General features: G+C 41.0%; 1 protein-coding gene across 1 annotated transcript in view; it reads right to left on the reverse strand.

Annotated features, from left to right (window-relative positions):
- Nucleotides 1–687: 687 nt before the first annotated feature.
- The window catches only part of nos1 (nitric oxide synthase 1 (neuronal)), a 153227-nt gene continuing 130843 nt past the window's right edge, over nt 688–23071 (reverse strand). Inside the window, exons 23-29 of the mRNA XM_057831649.1 lie at nt 22736–22946; nt 17150–17237; nt 16964–17085; nt 15536–15684; nt 12157–12351; nt 8531–8649; nt 688–5619 (exon numbers count right to left, since the gene is read on the reverse strand). Of these exons, the coding sequence (XP_057687632.1) occupies nt 5604–5619; nt 8531–8649; nt 12157–12351; nt 15536–15684; nt 16964–17085; nt 17150–17237; nt 22736–22946 (900 nt within the window). The 3' untranslated portion in view covers nt 688–5603. The remainder of the gene's footprint in view (nt 5620–8530; nt 8650–12156; nt 12352–15535; nt 15685–16963; nt 17086–17149; nt 17238–22735; nt 22947–23071) is intronic.

Raw genomic sequence — 23071 nt, forward strand, 5'->3', positions numbered from 1 at the left:
ACAAGTGTATGTAAACTTTTGGCCACAACTGTAAGTACTCTCCATTTACCATTTATCAGTCATGTTATCAGTTGGATATCAGGCGTTCTCTGGTGGTCCTTGTGTTGGGACAGGACGTACCGCCATTTGTTCTGGACTGTCTGGGAGAACTGACTGCGGGAGTTGGTGGTGCAGATGTGGGCTCGTAGATGTCTTGCTCGGCCAGTTGCGTGACGCACACGTTGGGCTACCATGATAAGAAGGTGTCATGTATCTCTTATGTCCTATGGCAAATATATTCTGTTTGTTTTCCTTAAACTATGGTTTAAGTGTTATTTTATATTGGGTGTGTTGGAGTACTACAAACAGTCAAACAGTAAATACGAGAAAAGATTATAATCAATCAGGAAATAGTAAGTTTGTTAGAGTAATACAAACAGTTGATCGGTTAATACGAGAAAAGATACTGTTCCCTCCAACATGGATGTTTGACAGTTGCCGTCATATTTTTGGGATCAAAACACCGTTCCACCCCCGAATTTTATATCGGAACGGTGTTCCGGACCGATCTGGCACACTTTCACTCCTGCACAAGAGCCATCCGTTTCCAATCAGGATAGGCTAAAAAACAGATTTTAACTGCCGGTCTGAACAAGGCCAAATAAACTCAAGGTTGAAGGAGAAAATTGGAAAAAGCCAAAGGACCAGTAAAGCAGCAGATTAGCGTTTGGTAAACTTTATTTGGTAGATAAATATGCACAGTCGTTGCAGTGGTGCGCCTTCTGATAGAAGTCATGTAGAAGTCATTTAAGATTCAGGTAACCAAACACTTTGTCTACGGAGCAGCAGCAGCAGCAGCAGCAAAAAAATAAAGATGTCAAGAAAGCAAAGAAGAGCCACTGCTGGACAAAGTCAGGACAAACAGTGCTTGTAAACAGACTTTTATACTGAATACAGTAGACGCGAGATCACCATGCGTTGACTCTCGTTACCTCGAACGAATCGTTGAATGCTATAGGGCTCATTTACATATTCAAAATACATTCTTAGAAAAAGATCCAAATGGTACTCTTGAGATTTTTCACTTTGAATATATACATACAGTATAGAGGCTATATAATGTATACATTTACTGCATATACGATAGAAGAAGCTGTTTCCGTTGCTGTCTGACCGCACGTTTTACACCAGCCACCTAACGGATATTGTGCCTGTCAAAAGTGCGACAGGAGACAATGACATTCATCCACAAGCTCAGGAATGACGCGGGGCAACTTTAGCACAACTTTTGCTCAATATGCTACCGTTAATTGCCCCAGTATAACCCACATTTTTGTATTGAAATAAACATAATACACGAATACGGCTAAATCACAAACAAACGCTTCATGTGGAAAATCTCAACTTGGCTTGAAAGTGATCTATAATTTCCAAAATTGACATAGCGACTAACTCCTACTTGGACCCATTGCCCCACTAGTTTGGATTTTCTGAATGTTTGAAACTGTCCTGCTTCAGGTTGGCATGTGAACTAAATTCGCCAATTCCAGTAACTACACTGGTGCCCTGATATACGATTGCTTCTGTCAACGCAATACAGTGATCCCTCGCTACTTCACGCCCACAGTCCATTGCAGATTTTTTTTCAATTAAAAAGAATACAGATGAGCTGTCTTGATCCGATCACGTAGTCCCCCCACGTTGCTTTTCTTGGTCAGGCAGTGCACTGGAATTGCTGATTAAAGTTAACGATGATTGACAGAAGTTAAGGATTGATCTTGCCAGAGATGCTGAGAAGCCAAAACTTCAAAGCGCCACATGTGTCAGTCATCATTTAGCAGGTGCTGTGGCAACTCATTGTAAGTGAGCTGCTTTAGCGGATTTGAGTGGACTCACTCAATGAGGCATTTAAAGTGCCTATGACAGCAAAAAGCTTGTCATATTTCATGCTCCTGAATGAAATGGACCGCGCTTGGATGTGTGTGGAAGCGATCAATTTATTCATTCAATTTTTTGAATCCCATGCCATAAAAAAAGGAGTGACTTCCGGCTCCAATCTCGGGTTGAGGACGAATGTGAATGTGACGTCACCCTTGCCTGGCACGGCCAGACTGTTCTCCCTGTATTTTTCAAACACAGAGAAAAGTCTGGGAACCAGCCCATTAACGGCCTCTCGAGCAGGTACAAAATCAATCGACAAATCAGATTTGTTTATTTGCGTGACGTGTTCTTAACGAGCAACGTCACTCTTGCGCGTCGGAAGTTGTCTCCACAACAACACAGATGGTGAACAGGAGAGCCAAGAATATGTTCAAATCTACGGTAAAATCGGTTTTAAATGACCAAAAACACACCGACACGAGTCATTGACAACAGTCTGTCTCGCGCTAGCCATGTTGAATAAACTCCGCTCTCCTCGTATGCTTACTTCCGCGCGCAAGTCCCTCGTCCTGCCCTCGTCGTTTTACTAACGTCATGTCTGCCCGTCGCTGATTGGTCCACTTCGCTGTCTGTTTGCTGTGGCTTGCTCCGCCCTGGAACTTGTATCCGCTGAATGGTGGCCAGACTCAATAGCTGGAACAGCGGTGAGTCTGGTGTACCAAGCAAACGTCACCCAGGTCAGCATCTCACAATACAGCATTGCTTTATAGCATGCAGATGATTTATTTTTCGCATCACGCCAGCCCAATGTGCTGCAGGCTTTTGTTGCTGCACCAGGCGTGTGAGCCTTTTTGGGTTTCATAACGTTCCTGTTCACCACGGAGAATGGCCAAAACTAGTCCGACAACTGTGGGACCACTGGACCGATGAGGAAAAGAGTAAACTACGTGTTTTGTATAATGTCAAATTCTGGGATCATGACACACGTTTTAATACGGAGGTGGCTTGCATTTTGTGGCTGACAATGCTCCTTGTCCACTGAGAAGGCCACTCGGCCGATGACCGGCCGCTTGTTTGCACACCCCCCTCTATACTCAACTTATTGCCCTCATCATGTGCCCGGTGTTCTGTCAAATTTTCAACCCCATCAGAAATTGCAACTTTTTGTTAAACATGGCCACGAATACAGCGAAGTAAACACTATTAACTTTCTTTAAATAAAGGACTATTTACTTGCGTTTGACATGGACTGACATGCAGGTTCTCAGACACATCCTACCATGTTAGCTGCATAACTGCAGCCGCTCTCGTATGACTGTCTCACCGTTTAAGTCTTCGCCGTGTAGTAAAGCATTATTTTACGCCGTATTCGTGTTGACCATATGGCTGCTATGCGCTCCTCCCACGTCCGCCGGTTTGTCCAGCGGTCATTGTCCAGCCGCTTCCCTGCAAACGAGCCCTCTGCCCGCAGCAGGCAAACAACGAGCTCTAACTTGCTCGCCGCCGGGCGGGTCGCCGATCGGCAAAGACAATCGACAACCCCGCCGCTGTGTGAAATGATTTGGGCTTGTTTTGTGTCATTTTTTGCTTCAAAGACTGTGAAACATCACTCGGTTCGGGTTAGCGTGTCGGCTAGCTGTTATGCCTCTTGGTTTGTTTACATTCTCCGAAGCCTGGGTAGCGAAATTACGAAAGCCCGACTAACTATGGTGGCATAAAATATCGTTCGGGCGGTGCGACGGTAAAGGTGAAGTCGACAGTTTTGACCTTTATGGGGTCATTTTCCCATGTCGTACAGAATAAATGCATTTTTATTATTTCATATTCCATTTAGCGCAAGATTGTTATTTGTCATGACTATACCATTTATTTAGCTATTGGGGAGAAATACTTCCATAAAAAGCATATCCCGTAAAAATATTGGAGAGACTGAAACAATGACATTTTGCGGCTCTGTTCGTGCATTTTCCTCGTTCTGAATAATTCCCCCTCAGTGGGCTGACTTCTAAATCAGATGAAACCTTGACCCTGCTGCCGTCATCCTCCTGTTGGGGACGCTAGAGCCCTATAATGGTAGGCGTGGCTAAACGGTGGATTAAAAGATTCATTTCTCGTTATCTGCGCTTTGCCAAATTGTTGTATATAGTTGAATTGTCTCAAAATATGATTCTAATTCACATAATAATGCTATTTAGGACTTTTTATTTTTTATTTTAATTTTTTTACACACTTTAACCCTGAAAAATGAAAAAAACAAGGGATCACTGTATTCAGTTTACGTTTTTTCCACACTTGTGCATACAAATGTCTGGTTTTACAGTGCCAACATCAAAATTAAAGCATGTGAATTTGTATGTATCGTATGAATGAGCTATAACCTGCCTGTCAGGCAGATTGGATCGGATCCCCTGGCAGGCTGTATTTTGACACCTTTGCTCTAGAAATGACGGCAATTTTGAGTGCAACATGCCAACTAAAAAGCAGGACAAGCAAAGGATCCGACTCCGAAATGTCAAACTGTTGTAGAAGAAGACTTCAGCTTCGCGAATATTTTGCAACATCTTATTTATTTTTGGAGGCGCAAGTGGGGAACAAGTAGATCATTTTTGCATGCTTTACAATGAAACACGTCAGAAGACAGACTTGGAAGACAAGTCGGAATTAAAAAACGGAAACTGTTCTTGTGAATAATATTTTTTTAGTCATATTTTAGAGCAAAAAGTGGTCTTTTTTTTTTTTTTTTAAGCGAAAAAGATTACAAATGCAGCATCTTTTGAGAAACAAGTCAAGATCATTTCACCGAGTGTAATTGTAGATTTTTGGAGATGAAAAGTCAAATCTGTGAGAACTACGAAAAAATATTATAATTAAGTTGTATTGCAATGACACTATAATTGCAATTTTTACACGCATGACATATTTTCATAAGGATGCAAAATATTTGGAAATTTAAAAAAAAATTTGGGGGGAAAAAAGTAATGTATGAGAATTAAGTTTGATTTTCTGGTGAGAAAAAAAGTTGTCAAAATAAATCATAATGTAAGGAGACTTAAGTGTTGAGAATGAAAAACTATATATACCGTATTGTTTACATTAGAAAAAATTGTGAAATTGTAATATCACCAACAACATTTTAGTGAAATATGATCATTTTCCACCCCCGAGAAAAAGTTATGCTGCTTTCACCGGGACCGTATTTTTTCCTGACCCGCATGCAAACTTTATATCGATTTTTTTTCTTTCAATGTCAGGGAAAAAAATTGTTTTTTTTCAAGAATGCATCGGCGACATACGGGTGGTTTCTATCATGCTTGCCCGTCATCTAAACAACAGTCACTTTGTAGAACTTGAAATACTAGAGTTCTTTTAGTGGCTAAACAGTCAGCCATACGCATGCACTGTGCAAAGAAACCGACGACAAAACACAATTTGGCCTTTTGCGGTGCAGCACAGTCACACACAGTCAAGATTATTAGTGGCTATTCTCGTCTCTTGGAGTCATGCATTCACGACAATGAGGAGAAGGCAGGTGATAATTATTCATCAAGACGTTGCGCACACTTAAACGGTTAACTCGAGTGGAAGAGAACCGCGGCAGCCTGAAACACAAACAGTATCAAAAAAACAAACAAAAAACATGTACATACAAGACAGTAAATGTTGTCCCATTTTTTTAACAGTAGAAAAATTGGCACAGTTTTGTTGAAGCAGTGCTGCTGCATCCTGGCCTCGGCGTTGGCAGCCTACGAGCAAAAAACCCTGCAAGGAGACAAACGCACTGTGTTACACTCCTGTTTACTTTCATTAAAGGAACAATGTGTAGTATTGGTGGCCAAAAATGGTACTGCAACTAAGATCAAAATATAGTGGTACCACGACATACGATTGCATTGACATACGACGTAAAATTTCAATTGCCATTTGTCTCGACATATGACGACATGCTCGAAATACTAACATTTATGCAGTGGCGTGGGAAGTGGGGTGCTGAAGCACCCTCTGGTGTCGCAGGGTAAAAAAAATTATCAATAAATAAAACAAATGGAAACAATAGCGTATTTTACTTTGGGAAATATACAGGTAGAGCCAAGGTTACGACGCACTCAATTTATGCGATTTCGACTTTACTACGGAGTCTCGTCCGCCAATTTGTCTACGTTTTTTTTTTTTAGCCGCATAAACAGTACCTTATTGTATCTCACAGTATCTTATTCTTTACCTTAGTAATATGACGTGTTCTGTCCTCACTAAACATGAAGGTGTTCAGCTTTACAGATCATACAATTGCGCTTTTTGAAGCGTTTTACTTCATTCACCTTTAAATCTGTAAAACACATATTCACTTATGTTCAAAACGACACACATTTTACTAGAAAACACTCGACACAAAACGATTGGTGTTCAAACACCCATCTAGTCTGATCGATATGTAAATTTAGTAGATTAAATTAGCCTAATTTGCCTAACAAAAGTCCGCTATCCTAAATGCTACGAATGCATTATTTACCATTCTCATAGCAAATGGCTCACACGTAACTCCACAAACTGTAGCTGTAAACTTAATCACAAATGTATACACAAACACATATTAGCTGAAACAACTTACAGCCTAATGTAGGCCAAACCAGAATACAGCTATCCTTTATTCATAGACCTCTGAATCTGCTTCTCAGTCATACAAGGCGACAGTCCAGCCAGACTCAACACACCACCAGAGGGCAGCGTTTCCTCCATCATTAACAAACTATTTTGGACTTTTTGGATAGTTATTTTGAGATTTACTTAAAGGGTTACTTCCAATTTACGCGGAAGGGACCACTGTAGGGATGGAATTCGGACTATCTGTATCTTAAAATTACAGGAAGTGACGCAAGATAAATTGATTGCCTGCCATTGACAACGATAGACGTCCAATTCACTAAGGCCAAACCAGAGCGCAGCTGTCCTTTATCCATGTCAGACGAGAGTCTGCTCCTCAGTCATAAGGCGACAGTCCAGCCAGACCCAACGCTGCCACCAAAGGGCAGTGTATATTTGCTTCCTCCAACCCCGCATCCCAGAACGGGCACTACACCAACGCGCTGGTGGCCAGGGGACAAGAACAGGGGACGAAACGCCTCAGGAGGATCCACCGACGACTCTACCAACAGAATGGCAGTGGCGGTCCCCACTATAACCACCCCCGGCTGAGAATGGTGCCTGCTATGGTACCAAATGCATCTCCCTGGCACTCAAGACCCAGAGACCTAGCCTAGGTCGGGTTGTCCGGGGAGGACACTATGCTCGCCACCTCCACCCCACCCTGCCAAGGGGGCAGGCCCAACCCCCAGCGGATCCCGCAAAGCACCTATTAAACTGGTAGAAAGAGATCTAAGGCTAGGTTCATACTGCACGTCTTGATGCACAAATCCAGTTTTCCGACTCGAGTGAGGCCTTAACTTGACAGTCTTAACGTGACAAGTCGCATAGAAATGGACCATTTCAAATCCAATCTGGGTCACTTTCGTATGTGGTTAAAATCCGATCTGGGCCACATTTTTCCAGAATGTGGTGGCGGTCTGAACTGTCAAGTCTCAAAAATCGGAATTCATGCAGCAATTACGTCAGCAAAGTGTTAGCTTTTGTGTTTGTATCCCCCTAGTGTGACTTGTCCCTGTGATTGCCCATTGATTTCACCTGTTGTGCCTGCTCCTAGTGCATCCTCCAACCTGCATCCTCCTGTGTCACCCACCTGTTCCTCGTTGACTCGTTACCCCGTGTCTGTGTCTATATAAGATCCCCATTTTTGTTGAGTCTTGCCGCAACATTGTCCACGTTCACGTTAGTGTTTTTGCCAGTTCCTCGTGTTCCTCGTCCTGCTTCGACAATAAGTTGATTTGTTAGCCTGACTTTTGTTTGCCTTAAGAGTTTTTGGATTTGTGGGTCGTTTGGTGAGTACTTTGTTTTTTGTCTGAATGAATTACAACATTTTGCACCGCATAATTTATACATAGCGCTTTACCATTATTCTAGTTATTTTTATTACAGTGGTACCTCATGAATGTCTCAACATACAGTATTTTCAGGTTAAGACACGCCTCAAAGGGAAAATATTGCCTTAGTAACTAAATTTTAGAGTACGAAATGCAAAAATAAGAATGGCTGGTACTACTTACTAAACTGTAGAAATCTAACCACGGTGGGTACGGTTTAGTCATTTGTGGGTACATATTAGTAAACTGTGGGTACAGATTAGGTATGAAAAATATTTTTTTCTACCCGGCACCTGGGCCGCACAGGAAAAAAAAAAAAAAAAAAAAAATTATGATAGCGCATGCTCATTCAGTGTGTGAATACAGTGGTACCGCTACATACGAACGTCTCAACATACAGAATTTTCAGGCTATTAATTGTAACAATAATCAAATTGTGACATGTATTTGTTACAGGGTTTGATCATTTTTAATGCCTTATAAAAGATTTATGCATGAATTTGACGGGGCTTGGCGCATTAGAGCATTTACTTGGAAAACACGTCTCTATTTACAGAATTTTCAAATTACGAAACTACTTCCAGAACCAATTAATTTCATAAGAAGAGGTACCACAGTAATATTATGGCATTCCTTCTCTGCATTTTAGATAATATTGTTTTTCGGAGTTGTAGTAAAAGGAGTGTAATAAGACCTACTCATCAGAATCTTTCTTGCTCTCCTCGATGTAGGCGATGGATTCGGAGCGGAGGCGGTTGGTGACCTCGTACGTGCGCAGGGTAACGCCAAAGATGTCCTCGTGGTAGCGGTTCTCGTCCTGCCGACATCAATCAACAAATTATAAAATAAAAGTAAAAATGAAAATTGCTGTGTTTTCCTCACTATAAGGTGCATTGGAATATAAAGGCGCACCTTCAATGACGAGCATATTGGAAAACTTTTCATACATAGGGTGCACTGCATTTTTAGGCGCAGTAGTAGTTGGGGTTCCATTATGCATCCCCTAGATCCGACATGTCCAAAATGCGGCCCGTGGTCAAATTTCATCCGGCCCCCAGCCTGTGTCATAAAATCAATAATGTCTGGCCCGCACACAGACCTAATAAATTGGTCAGCAGTACTGCTACCAGCATATGAAGTAGCTTACACACTAAATGCTGCTCCTCATTTACCCACTAAAAGGCAGCAGCACTCTAAGCAACATTACCCCACGTGACCCTTTACTCCCAAATTTCTAAAATGGCGACAAAAAAAAAAAAAAAAAGTTGACTGTGACGGCCGACGCTTCAAGGATAGGTGGAAATTGGACTATTTCTTCACTAAAATACGCAAAAACTGTCTGCCTCATTTGCAAAGAGACAGTCGCTGTTTTTAAAGATTTCAATGTTAGCCGATATTACCAAACAAGACACGCTGACATGTACGACAAGATTACAGGGAAGATACGTAACGAGAAATTGAAGCAATTTAAAGCTAGCTCAATTTTACAGCAGCAGTATTTGCAAGAGCCCAAGAGATAAAAGAGAACGCAACAAAGGCTATTTGCAAGATTTTGTGGAAATGATTAATTAAAAAAAAAAAAGAAAAAAAAAGAAAATGTGACACACAGAATGGCTCGCCAAAATTTGCATAAATATATTGTTCTACGTAAAGGATGTCAGCCAAGGTCGGCCCCCCAGATTTTCACCACACCGATTCTGGCCCCCGTTGCAAAAAGTTTGACACCCCTGCCCTAGATGAAGCTGCGTTAAAGGGAATGTCATGCCATGATTAATATTGATCCATATAGTAGTATAAGGCACATTGGATTGAGGTGCATTATTGGCTTTTGAGAAAATTGAAGGCTTTTAAGTGCGCCTTACAGTGCGGAAAATACATACATATGATTATTATGGTTTATGTTCACAGTGATCCCTCATTTTTCCGCGGTTTATGGAAACCCCCCGCGAAAATAGAAACATCCGCGAAGTAGAGGTGGAGCTTATTTACAAAAAATTTTTTTGGGTTGTGTTCAATGTACCGTAATTTCCCGAATATTAGGCGCACCCGTGTATAATGCGCACCCCAAAATTACTTGTAAAATCTAGGGGAAATTATTGTACCCGTTTGTAACGCGCACCCTAATTTTAGCACCAGTAAATAGAAGAATACAAGAAAACAGCTCGTGTACAGATACAGAAATGTCATTTTACTGACTGGTGAAACACAGCACAAGCATAGCACATTGGTAGTTCAAAACATTACTATAAACTGACAATATTTACGGTAATAATATGATTTGACAACTTCTCCAACTTACCAGAATCTAGGAGAAAAACAAACAGATGTGGCTTATCTTTTAAAGGCTGCTGTATTCATTTATTCATCATGATGAATAAATGTTTCTTTCATGGATTGATACAGTAAAATGAAAGTGAGAACGTAAGTCGGAAATCAGAGAGCTCATCGCTGTTGACACGACAGTAACATTAGGAACTATTTGGGTTTGAGTTTCCCGAGGGACAGATATAGTTGACGGACGGACATAGGAAGTCTGTGTTGTTACGTTTGTTATGGTCCAAGTTGCGGAGCTGCAATAAACTGACTCAAATGAGTTGAAGAAACTAAATTCTGTGCTTTATGAAGAGTGAAAAAAGCAGAATTTAACACAGACGAAATCATTCGGCTGATTAGAGTGAAGCATTACCGAAACAAAATGGTGACGTCACGTACCGGAACGGTCGGCAACGGGTTGCCGCATACGTTTCTTCAACACAACGTGGCCGTGACAATAAAAAAAAAAAAAAAAAATTGGTTTTATAAATATATATATATATATATATATATATAATGCGCACCATGATTTTACGAGTTGATTTTGGGGGAAAAAAAGTGCGCGTTATATTCGGGAAATTACAGTATTTATTCAGATTTAACAGCACTGGAAAGAGATCCACATAAGACATGGCCCCCGTCCCCCAAAGTATAGTTAAAAAAATATATACACCTTATATGTATATGTATATTTTAATAATTGTTTTTAAGCACTGCAAATGTAATAATTATGATAAAAATGAGATATATATGAAATAAAACAATGATTTGTACATTTATACATGCATGTAGAGTGGTATGAAAAAGTCTCTGAACCTTCTGGAATTTCTCACATTTCTGCATAAAATCACCATCAAATGTGATCTTTGTCAGAATACAGTGTCTGCTTTAACTAAAACCACCCAAACATGAATAGGTTTTCATATTTGAATGTGGATAGTATGTAAACAATGACAAGTGGGAAAAATAAGTAAGTGAACCCTCTGGGCTAAGAAGACTTAAAGAGCAATTGAAACCAAACTTTTGAGTCAGATGTGTGCCCAATCACTAATGAGTGGTTTAAAGCTGCCCTACCCACTATAAAACACACACCTGGCAAGAAATGTCTTGGTGAGAAGCATTGCCTGATGTGCATCATGACTCGGTCAAAAGAGCTGTCTGAAGACCTGCGATCAAGGATTTTTGATCTGTATAAAGCTGGGAAAGGATACAAAACCCTCTCTAAAAGTCTGGATGCTCATCAGTCGACAGTCAGAGAAGTTGTGTACAAATGGAGAGCGTTTGGCACTATTGCTTCTCTCCCAAAGAGTGGCTGTCCACCAAAGATGACGCCAAGAGTTCAGCGCAGAATACACAGAGGTAAAAAAAAGTTCAGATACTTTGTCATACCACGGTATCTTAACATTTTAAACTACCATACTGTAATTTTTTTAATTAATTTTTTTTTTTTTAAACCGCGATGGACTGAGGGCGCACATTTTGAGGCACGATATAGCGAGGGATCACTGTATTATTAAAGGTCGACTGCTATAGTTGTTATAACAGAAGAACTTATGATAGCTGTTTGAGTGCTGATCTTTCTTATAAAAGTCGACCGATATGTTGGACGCCGAATATATAGCGCTGATATTTTTTGATGATCAGCTGATACAACAGGGAAAATTTAAGTTCACTGTTTGGGTGATGATCTTTGTTAATCGTGATTTTGCACCACCTAGTGGCCAGTGTTAGAAAAGGAAGGAGCAGAAGAAAAAATGAACCTCATAGTGGGTTTTTCAAAAACTTCTCATATTCAACCTGCTTAAAAAAAGCATATTGGCCTCAAACTGTTTTTTGTTTTGTTTTTTTAAATTGGTATCGGCCATAGAAAACATATTTTACATATAAACTCAATTTAACGCTGATTATCCGCAACCTGCTAATAACATGTTTTAAAAGATTATAGACTTTGGCATGGTTGTGTAAGGAACATACTACATTCTTTTTGTCCTGTATTTTGTTTGAATCTTACCCTCAGCTTGCTGATGAAGAAGCCGGCGTCCTCCAAGCTCATGTTTCCGTGGAGTTTAATGATCTGCTGCACGGTTTTGAGGACGTCTCCCGCCATGGTGACGTCTCCGCACACGTACATGTGGCCGCCCTCCTCGCGCAGGCACCGGTAAACTCGCTCGGACAGATGCTCGCGAAGAATGTCCTGCACGTATTTCTGGAGGACCGACATCAAGAAGTTAAGTCAAGGAGATGATTAAGGCAATTATGGCTAACAATTTTCAAGCTAGACTGGCGTTATGACAATATTACTGTAATTTTCACACTTTAAGGCGCACCTGACTAAGCCGCTACCCGCCAAATTTGGCACGAAAACGGCATTTGTTCATAGATAAGCCGCACGGGACTATTAGCTGCAGCTGTTCTCAATGTATTATGAGATATTTACACCAAAAGATATTAAACGGTAACACTTTATTTGACAGCGGCATTATACGACTGTATAAGACCAAGTTAACAACCATTTTTGAACCAATTTGCCGCAAAGCCTCATTGCTTCAAGAAGCTTCATTAGGCCATCACTGCTCCCTTAGGGGAGACAGTCAACCTCTGCTGCCACCTGCTGTCAACACTGTTGTCCAACATGCCTCCTAGCATGCCGTGCAGCATTACAGATATAAATAGCAATCAAAATTCATGTTCTGCGCTAATTATTTATTCAGTTACTCTTCCAGTTGTTTTATTAATTGCGAGTTATGGTATTTGGTAACACTGCATTTGATAGTGGCGCAATATGACTGTACTTAGACAATCATAATTATGACATGACACTGTCATGAGCATTTATGAATGATTATAACAGATGTCATTTAGTGTTATCTGGCAAATTATAACACTTTTGAATAGATGTAAAAGAGCCAAGCTGGACATAAATTGAATTAGTGACATAATTTGCCGGATGACACTTAATGACATCTGTCATCAGCATTCAGTAATGCCCATGATAGAGTCATGTCATAATTATGACAGTCTTATGACAGTGTTATGACGCCGCTGTCAAATAAAGTGTTACTTATTAACCCAAATAAATCAACAAATAAGCCGCAGAATTCAAAATTAAGGAAAAAAGTAGCGGCTTATAGTCCAAAAATTATGGTATTTTCTCCGGAGTCACACGGATCAATTATCACATGTTCATACCATAGATTTCATACTCATTAACTTTTCTCTAACTGATTTGTCTATGTGGGCATTGATCTCACACCTCACAGTAAACCTTGTTTCATGTCTCATCGTAGCTGAGCCAATTGAAGTGGTCTCGCTACTGGGGCTTAAAATTTCCCTTTTCTTTTTACATTGGGATTTCGCTTTCCCCTCAACTCCTCTAGTGACTTTACTCTTATTTGAGAGGTCTTTTTTCCTGGTGCTTGGACAGGTGCTGGGGGTTTCAGAAACATGTATTATAACATTAGGTGGGTACTGAGAGCCTGATAATCAGCAGCAGTAATCAATGTTGCGTGCGTTCACCTGAGCGAACGAAGTGTGCTTACGGCCCACGGAGAGCAACGGCTAGCTGCATTGACTGTAAGGTTGTCTTTGATCGGGATAGCGTAATGTCATCAAAACATGGAAATGACGTCCGGGCCATTATTGTCGACCCCTGGAGTATTGACGGTAGGATTGTGTATGTAGAGGATAGTTACTTTTCACGCAGGCGTCATAACTATTTGCATTAGTCTAAAACACATTCATTTAACCATAGTCTAGGCAGACTTCACTCCATGCTCTTTGACACAGTAAAGTGGACCAGCTTATCAGCCCTCGCCTGATAAGAGAAGGAAAAGACGTCAGCATCTCTTCGGTGGGGTTAGGACCTCCTCGCCCTACCAAGGCAACAAGTTGATAGCTCGGCGCCTTGGACGTCAAGACATGCGTCAGTTGCCGTGGCAACCACGACCCAACCATGAAAGATGACACACGAACTTGACCACCCAAACCTGCCACAGAAGGATGATCCCAAGACAACACCCAGGCACGCCTTCCGCCCGGCCCACTCCACCGCAGCTTTCAAAAGACTGAACATTTAGCTAACAACTGTCGCATCTTGGGAACATTTTCGATGTGTCCGTTGTTTTGCTGACCCTGGATCCAGCATTGCCTCTCCGTCGTCTGTTTTTTCCTTGCTTTTTGATCACTGTTGACGAATAAATTGTTAACTTGTTCCCGGTGAGCTTTCTTTAAACTGTTCAAAATGGGGTCAGTACAGTACAGTGTATCGGCTGGGTGTTGCCTGCACCGGTGGGGGACCCTGGCCTGCCCTGGGCTTGGTGGGCCGCGGGGGGTCCCTTGGCGTGCCGTGCCAGTTGGGGGGCTGGGGCTGTGGCTCATGGACCGGGCAGGGGTAGGCATGGGGTTGGTGGTGCGTCCCCTCTTGCCATCCCTGAAGGCCGGTTGATGGGTGCGCGGGTGGCCCAGGGGACCACCCTGGATCCCGGGGGGGGGGGCATGTCTCCTTTCCTGGGCTGCGGGAGGAGGGATGGGCTGTGCTTGACCCCCACAGCCCCCGCCCTCCCTCCCTCCCCGGACTGACTGGGTGGGGGCCGTGGCCCTGGGTTGGCACCCGCGTGGCGTCTCCGCTCGTCTGCGTGGCTGTCGCGCGCCTGGTGGGGCTTGCGTGCGGCTGGATGTGATAGGGCGTGCTCAGGTGGGGGTCCCGGTGCCGGGATTGGCGATGGGGCGGCGTAGGGTCGGTCGCCAACGGGCTTACACTCACAAGGGATTCACACAATTACTCGGTTATAGTTCACAGGGCTGATTTGTGTACACGCTACCCCTTTCAATCATTTAACTTATAGACTCCCCTACTTTCTCTGGTCAACAGGCCCCCCAAATGGTGTCAACCGGAAATACATCTAGCTGACGATAGCACCAACATATTAGTAATTGGTCAAGATGTTCAATGTATTTCTTGTTGTAGCTTGTTTTTCTTACGTCTCTTGTGTTTCTTTTCTTCTGTTCCCCCATAACCCCTTCCTGTTCGCTGCTTTGTCATAATAAACAAGGTATGTTGAGTGATCACAATGGGAGTATGTCAGACTCTCAATGTGAAACATTAAAATGTTCAGACTATCCGGGCACTTAGACTTCCATTCTCCGTGTCAAACAGCTAAACAGGACAGGTTTAAAAAAAAAAAAAAAAAAATTAAATGGGGTCAGTACAAAGGGTTAACGCTGGAGTGAACGCGCGGGGTTTGGCCTTTCCGGCAGACTTGCTGGGGCTGCGCCAGCAGGATGCCTACTGGTTCGGCTGTCGCGGTTCCGGCGGCTTGGCCGGGGGGCCGAATTCTTTCATGTGCTTATAGAATCTGTAGCTTCTGCTATCAAAATGATTTTGGTTCTACCTTTGGTTTTCCAGGTTCTCTAGAATAGGCGGTGTAGAGCTCCTTGAAGACCTCCTTGTTCCTGGCTTGAATGGTTTCCTCCTTGTAGATGTGGTCCATTTCCGACTGACGACATCCAAACACCAGAATCATGGGCCGGGACTCCACACCTAAACAGGAACACATGCAAAAATCTACTGTTGGGGGCACACCCGCAAGATCACCAGCATGATTTTCAATCACAAAAGATCTGCTCTACATACAGTAGGAGTTTAATTTGCAGTAGATGAAATAATACGTCTGAAACGATGTTGATCACGCAACAAACAAAAATGAAGTCCGTGTCCGCAATGTTTTTGACTATTACGACAAAAGCACATGAACATGACGTACTCGTAATTACCAGTGTGGTCAGTTTGAAATAAGGTTCATCTTTCCAAGAGCATGTGAAGGCAGCATGGCCAAATATACTGGAAATAATAATAGCAGAAGAAGAGGAAGCCGTACTGATTTCTGTGTAAACAAAACATTAGCGATATTCCACGTTATTTTGTGTATTTTCCTCATTTTTCTAACATCATGTCTTTCAATGATTTGGAAATCCTTTAATTAGGGCTGTCAAACGATTGAAATTTTTGATCGAGTTAATCACAGCTTAAAAATTAATCGCAATCATCTATATCAACCATCTATAAAATGTGCCATATTTTTCTGTAAATTATTGTTCGAATGGAAAGAAGACACAAGACGGATATATACATTCAACACACTGTACATAAGTACTATATTATTTGTTTATTATAACAATAAATCAACAAGATGGCATTAACATTCTGTTAAAGTGATCCATGGATAGAAAGACTTGTAGTTCTTAAAGGATAAATGTTAGTACAAGTTATAGAAATTTTATATTAAAACCCCTCTTAATGTTTTCGTTTTAATAAAATTTGTAAAATTTTTAATCAAAAAATAAACTAGTAGCTCGCCATTGTTGATGTCAATAATTACACAATGCTCTTTGTGCTTAAACCCATAAATTCAGTCAAACCAAAGCGCCAGCAGAGGGAGACAAAAAACACAAGTAACAAGTGGACATGTCACTGTGCTGTCATTTTAATCTGTTTGAGCGGGGCATGTGCGTTAATTGCATCAAATATTTTAACATGATTAATTAAAAAAATAAATTACCGCCCGTTAACGCGATAATTTTGAAAGCCCTACCTTTAATATCTTAAGCAATCGGATTATCAATCGACATAAATCACACCTATCGTTCGGAATAGAATCTAGATCAGAATAGGCTGGATCGGGTTAGAATATTCCAAATGGGGTATGTACAACAAGCACTTTTTTCTGATCAGTCTTTTAAGTCGCAAACAAGTGTCCTTTCCATGTAAACGTAGGCCATTTAGCTGTATGTGGCAATCGTGGTCACGGCTTTGTTCTGACCTTTGTGCTGGAGGTCAAACATCCTCTGCTGCCAGAAGCTCCTGAAGGGGGCGATGCCCGTCCCAGGGCCAACCAGGATGCAAGGTGCTTGGTGGTCTTTAGGAAGCCGGAACAACGGCGCGCTAAACAAGAGAGCAAAGGTGCGTCAGGACAAATTTGAGAGCTACTCGCTCACATCGGTTTTACCTTCGCACAAAGCAGGGCACCATGTCACCCTTTTCGATCCTGTTAAGCCACGATGAGCAAACGCCATGGTGGACTGGGCCTTCTCCGTCTAGAAGAAATCAATAACAATAGGACGTTTTACCGGGGCCGAGAGGAGTCAGGCGAAATGCAAAGTCCAAACTGCCACAACACGATCCCCAATTGCAAATGCACTATTGCAAATTGGCAAAAGCACGAACCCTAATTGCCACAACGCGACAGTAAGAAGCTACAGCACGACAGCAAAAAGCCACAGCACGACTCCAAGATGACAACCCGGAAGTAGACAAGAGGACTATAACTCCCGCCCTCCTCCTACTACCATGTAACCGTGACTCATCATTTCCACACATGTGCAGAGCTGGAAAACGTAAGTTCCAGAAATTTGCTGACACATTTTCACTTTTAATATTGCTAGATGTGCTTGGTGACCATCTCCACGGACCTTTACGAACCCCCCGCTATCAGAAGCAAATGTATATAAAAATGTCTATTGTTTGTGCTGCTGTCGTTTTAGAGATATTTCCGATTCTTTTATAGGTAAATCGGAGTTCAACTAGCTCATTTTGATTAAAAATTGTGTTAATCCTCAACAACAGAGGGGTGTCCAAACTAGCACAAACGTAGCACAAATGAATGGTACCACTTCGGGTCCATTTTGCGGTAAATGAGGGGCTGAGAGTGACATACTCACTCGAAATTAGCATCTCAAGCCCCCATGTCAACTGCTGCTACTTCTATTCACACATTCTATGTGCAATACTTATTTACGAGCAATATTAATGTGAAATATTCAATGCCTTCACTAACAACAGCTGCTACTTCAATTATTTGCACTGACTGAACATAGGGCTACCTCATACACATTCTATATTTAGATTTTATACTTTTATTCTTGTACTTTTGAGATTTTTGCTTTTCCTGCACTGCAAGGGAGATGCTCCACAATTTCATTGTACAACTGTATGATGACAATAAAGGGCTATTCTATTCTATTGTATTAGCCACGGTAGCTAGGCTAAGCCTGAGCCTAGCTCCCGCGGCTAATTTAATTCCTTTGACGCTAAGGGGAAAAACTACGAGTGACATCACCACTCGGAATCAATATCTCAAATAATATCTAGGGTTGTTCCGATCATGGTTTTTTTCTGCCTATCCCGATATTTCCCGAGCCGATTGCTTTTTTTTGCTCCCGATTCAATTCCAATCATTGCTGATAATTTTTCCCGATCATTTACATTTTGGCAATGCATTAAGAAAAAAATGAATAAAACTCGGACGAATATATACATACATTATACAGTACATAAGTACTGTGTTTATTTTGACAATAAATCCTCAAGATGACATTTACATTATTAAAATTCTTTCTATGAGGGATCCACAGATAGAAAGACTTGTGACTTTGTATATTGTGACTAAATATTGCCATCTAGTGTATTTGTTGTGCTTTCAGTAAATGATACTGCAGCCATGCCCAAATGCATGATGGGAAGTGGAACCATGACTGTGCGTAGTGCTACCAATTGATCTATCTTCTCTGCGTTGGGAAATAAAATAAGGTGTTAACAAAAAGATCAATTGCTACCTTGCTTCCCCACATTGCTTCCCATGATATTTCTAATCGTAGGGAGAGGCATTGTAAGGCTTTAGCCAATTAAACAAATGCCCCATAGGCTGCCAAAATTCACTCTACTCATTTTACGCTGCCTTTTATCTCCCTATATAGGTAAAATGGCGCCATTACAGATTGAGCGCGACAATGCGTGAGTGGGTCGTGCAGCGCATGCATCAATTGCGTTAAATGTTCTAACGTGATACATTTTAAAAATAATTAATTACCGCCGTTATCAGGATAAATTTGATAACCCTACCTTAAGCCTAAACTAAAGACTCTGGATGAGTAACATTATGTCTGTAACATTAAATACAATTAGAAAACGATTTAATTAAAAAAAAAAAAATATATATATATATATATATATATATTAAAAAAAGGCATGGCCGATATTTTTTTGCCGATTCCGATACTTTGAAAATGACGTGATCGGACCCGTCGATCGGGACATCTCTAATAATATCTATAAAACACATTTTTTAATCAAAATGGAGGGGCTAGCTGACCTCAGATTTACCTATATAAGAATGTTAAATATCTCTAAAACGACAGCAGCGCAAACGATTGACATTATTTTTATATAAATTTGCGTCTGATGGGGGTGGGGGGGGGGACTTCGTGAAGGTCCGTAGAGATGGTCACCAAGCACATATAGTAATATTCAAAGCGTAAATGTGTGAGCGAATTTCTAACTAATGTTTACCAGCTCTGCATGTGTGTGGAAATGATGAGCTGCGGTTACGCGGTAGCAGGAGGAGAACGGGAGTTGTAGTCCTCTTGTCTACTTCCGTGAAATGTAGTCTATTCCTCTTGGAGTCGCGCTGTGGCTTCTTGTTGTGTTGTGGCTTCTTGCAGTTGTGTTGCGATCTATTTGCATTCGAGTTGTGGCAATTGGGGTTCATGCTTCTTTCAAAGTGTTTGAACTTTGCATTTCGCCTGACACCTCTCGGCCACCGTACGTTTTAGATGAATTGGAAAATGTCAGTGGCTAATTTGAACATGAGTCAACTTAGTTTACTCAAGTGCATCAAAAGCTGTTTAGACAAATATCAAACATTGTAAGCAGTTACTCACAATGTTACTCATTGCTTGAGTATTCTTTTCACCAAATACTTTTTTACATGTACTCGATTAAATTTTATGGGTGACTACTTTTATTTTTACTTGAGTAATATCATTTTGAAAAAATGTTAGTCTTATACTGGTAGTCCCCGGGTTATAAACAAGTTCCGTTCCTACGCCGACGACGTAATTCGGAATTAACCCTTTAAGTTGAATTATGGCGGATACGCTGCCCTCTGGTGGCAGTGTTGGGTTTGGCTGCACTGCCGCCTTATGACTGAGGAGCAGACTCTCGTCTTACATGGATAAAGGACAGCTGCGCTCTGGTTTGGCCCACATAAGGCCGTAAGCTGTTTCAGCTAATATATGTTTGTGTATGAATTTATGATTAAGTTTACAGCTACAGTTTGTAGAGTTTGTGCGAGTGATTTGCTATGAGAACTGTAAATACGTTAGCATTCGTAGCATTTAAGATAGTGGACTTTTGTTAGGCAAATTAGGCTAATTTAATCAACTGAATTTTCATATTAATAAGACTAGGTGGACGTTTGAACACCAATTGTTTTGTGTCAAGTGTATTATGCGTGTCGTTTTGAACATAAGGGTACACAATAAAGTAAAATAAAAAATAAGACTGTGAGGTATAAGATATTGTGAGGTATAATAAAGTACTGTTAATGTGACAAACAAACAAACAAACAAAACGACTGGAGACAAAATGGCCGGCATCATAAAGTTGAAATCGCGCAAGTCGAGTACGCCGCAACCAGTGTTGTTAATTTTACTTTAAAAAAGTAATTAGTTACATATCACTTCTCCCAAAAAGTAATTGCGTTAGTAACTCAGTTACCTGAACGTAAGAGTAATTAGTTACTTGGCAAAGTAACTAGAAACAATTTTCATGTTTTTTTTTTCCTAAAAAAAACCCCAAAACAACAACAACAACAACAAAAAAACAGGTCACACAATGTGAAGTTTAAAGGGTTTTGGGGACAATTGGCCCTAGCCCAAATCTTTACCCTCCACTTAACTAGACACAAGGGTATTGCGATAACTAGATAGTAACCTTTGCTATGTGTGGAAGTCATTTAATGTTGTGAATCAACCGTTGTTAAAATTGCTCCCGTTATTGCATTAGTTCCCTTCTGTCTACTTTCAACATCAGAGCCTTCCTGAGAGGTCTACTGCTTTAAGATGGCGGCTGTTTACTAACACATGTAGTCCTTAAAACATGTTGCCAATGCAGCCGTGTCTGTCATTTGCATCTAGTTCTATAAAATGCGATATCTACCGTATCATGTGGGCGTAGTTTGTAGGCAATGGCTACAGTCAGGTATAATTGGAGCCACCTAGCATCGCATTTGCAGCGGCGTCTTCCCCACTCCTGCTCTGCTCTCTTGTCTCCGTGAGTCCGTTTCGCTCAGACTTTTTATTCAACCAACTTAGTAACGCACGCCTTTCCCGCCTCAGTAACGGTAACGGCGTTGCCAAGATGAGAAAAATAATTAGATTACTCATTACTAAAAAAAAAATAACGCCGTTAGTAACGCCGTTATATTCCAACTAGGGCTGTCAAACGATTAAAATTTTTAATCGAGTTAATTACAGCTTAAAAAATAATTAATCGTAATAATCGCAATTCAAACCATCTCTAAAATATGCCATATTTTTCTGTAAATTATTGTTGGAATGGAAAGATAAGACACAAGATGGATATATACATTCAACATACAGTACATAAGGACCATTTGTTTATTATAACAATAAATCAACAAGATGGCATTAACATTATTAACATTCTGTTAAAGCGATCCATGGATAGAAAGACTTAAATAATAAATATAAATATAAATGTTATAGTTACAAGTTATAGTAATTTCATATTAAAACCCCTCTTCATGTTTTTGTTTTAATAAAATTTGTAAAAATTTCAATCAAAAGTAGAGTTAATATAATAAAAATAGAGTGACCAAAGTCTAAGTTTTACGTGTATTTTGCATAGCTATTTTGATATGGAATGCCAGTTCATTTTGCATTGTTGTTAAACTATGTCAGAATAGGGCCTCATTACTATAGACTGAAGTGCTTTTCTTTTTGTGAACATTTTTTTTTGGAGAGATAGCACAACAAAAATAATATTCCATTTACTAAACGATACTTACAGTGAGGAGAACAAGTATTTGATACACTGCCAATGGGTTTCCATTGGCAGTGTATCAAATACTTGTTCTCTCTACTGTATGTTTGTTGTGAAGGAGGTGCCAATAAACGGCGCGGTCCAAAGGACGCCTGTGTCCACTCGCCTTTACTGTATGACATATATCTATACATATCTTACCCAAAATACAACAAGAGACACATAATTGCCACTAAAAGAAAGAAAACTTACCGAAATATGTGTGGCGCACAAATAGCAATCTGCATTGCATTGTGAATACAGCATAAACGTCTCACAACTACCAATTCTCCCACGTTGAGAAGAAATAACATGAGTATGGAACGGCGCTGCCCCCAAGCGGCCGTTGGCATTCTCTTCACTCTTAATGTCCATAAACGGCCTCATTGTATTCTGTTCGAGGCAATATGCGAGATGGTCATTCACCCAAGCGCCAGCAGAGGGCGCCAAAACTCCATAACAACAAGTAAGCGTTTCACTGTACTGTCATTTAAATCTGTCTGAGCGGGACATCTGCGTTAATTGCGTCAAACATTTTAACGTGATTAATTAAAAAAATTTATTAACGCCCGTTAACGCGATAATTTTGACAGGCCTAATTCTAACGCCGTTATTAACAACACTGGTCGCAACCCAGGGACTACCTGTATTAGTAAGTTTTTTGGCTAAACTTCCCACCTCTGGTTGTGGTAATGTTTTTTTTTAATCTCACCTTTGGCCCGGTAAGAGACGACAGCAACGGTGAGATGGATCTCGCCTGGGTGAACGTCAGGTGACGAGCTGATGGAGTAGTAGCGCGGCTGTAGCAGAGGCAGTTGGGTGAGCAGCAGCGTCGACGGCAACTGCACTGATGGGAACTCATCTAGGACCTCCACCAGGGTAGGCGTATTAAACCATTTCCATTGCTCATACTCCTGCAGCCCCTAAAAAAACAAAAGGTAAAATTCTATCAGTCAAAATCGGAAAACTACAAAGAAATCAAGTTGCAATGGGACAAAATTACAGGCATGCCTTGAGATTTGAGCGAACAACAAGACCAACTTTGCCT

Source organism: Corythoichthys intestinalis, chromosome 3 (genome assembly GCF_030265065.1).
Source record: "Corythoichthys intestinalis isolate RoL2023-P3 chromosome 3, ASM3026506v1, whole genome shotgun sequence".
NCBI classification, from domain to species: domain Eukaryota; kingdom Metazoa; phylum Chordata; class Actinopteri; order Syngnathiformes; family Syngnathidae; genus Corythoichthys; species Corythoichthys intestinalis.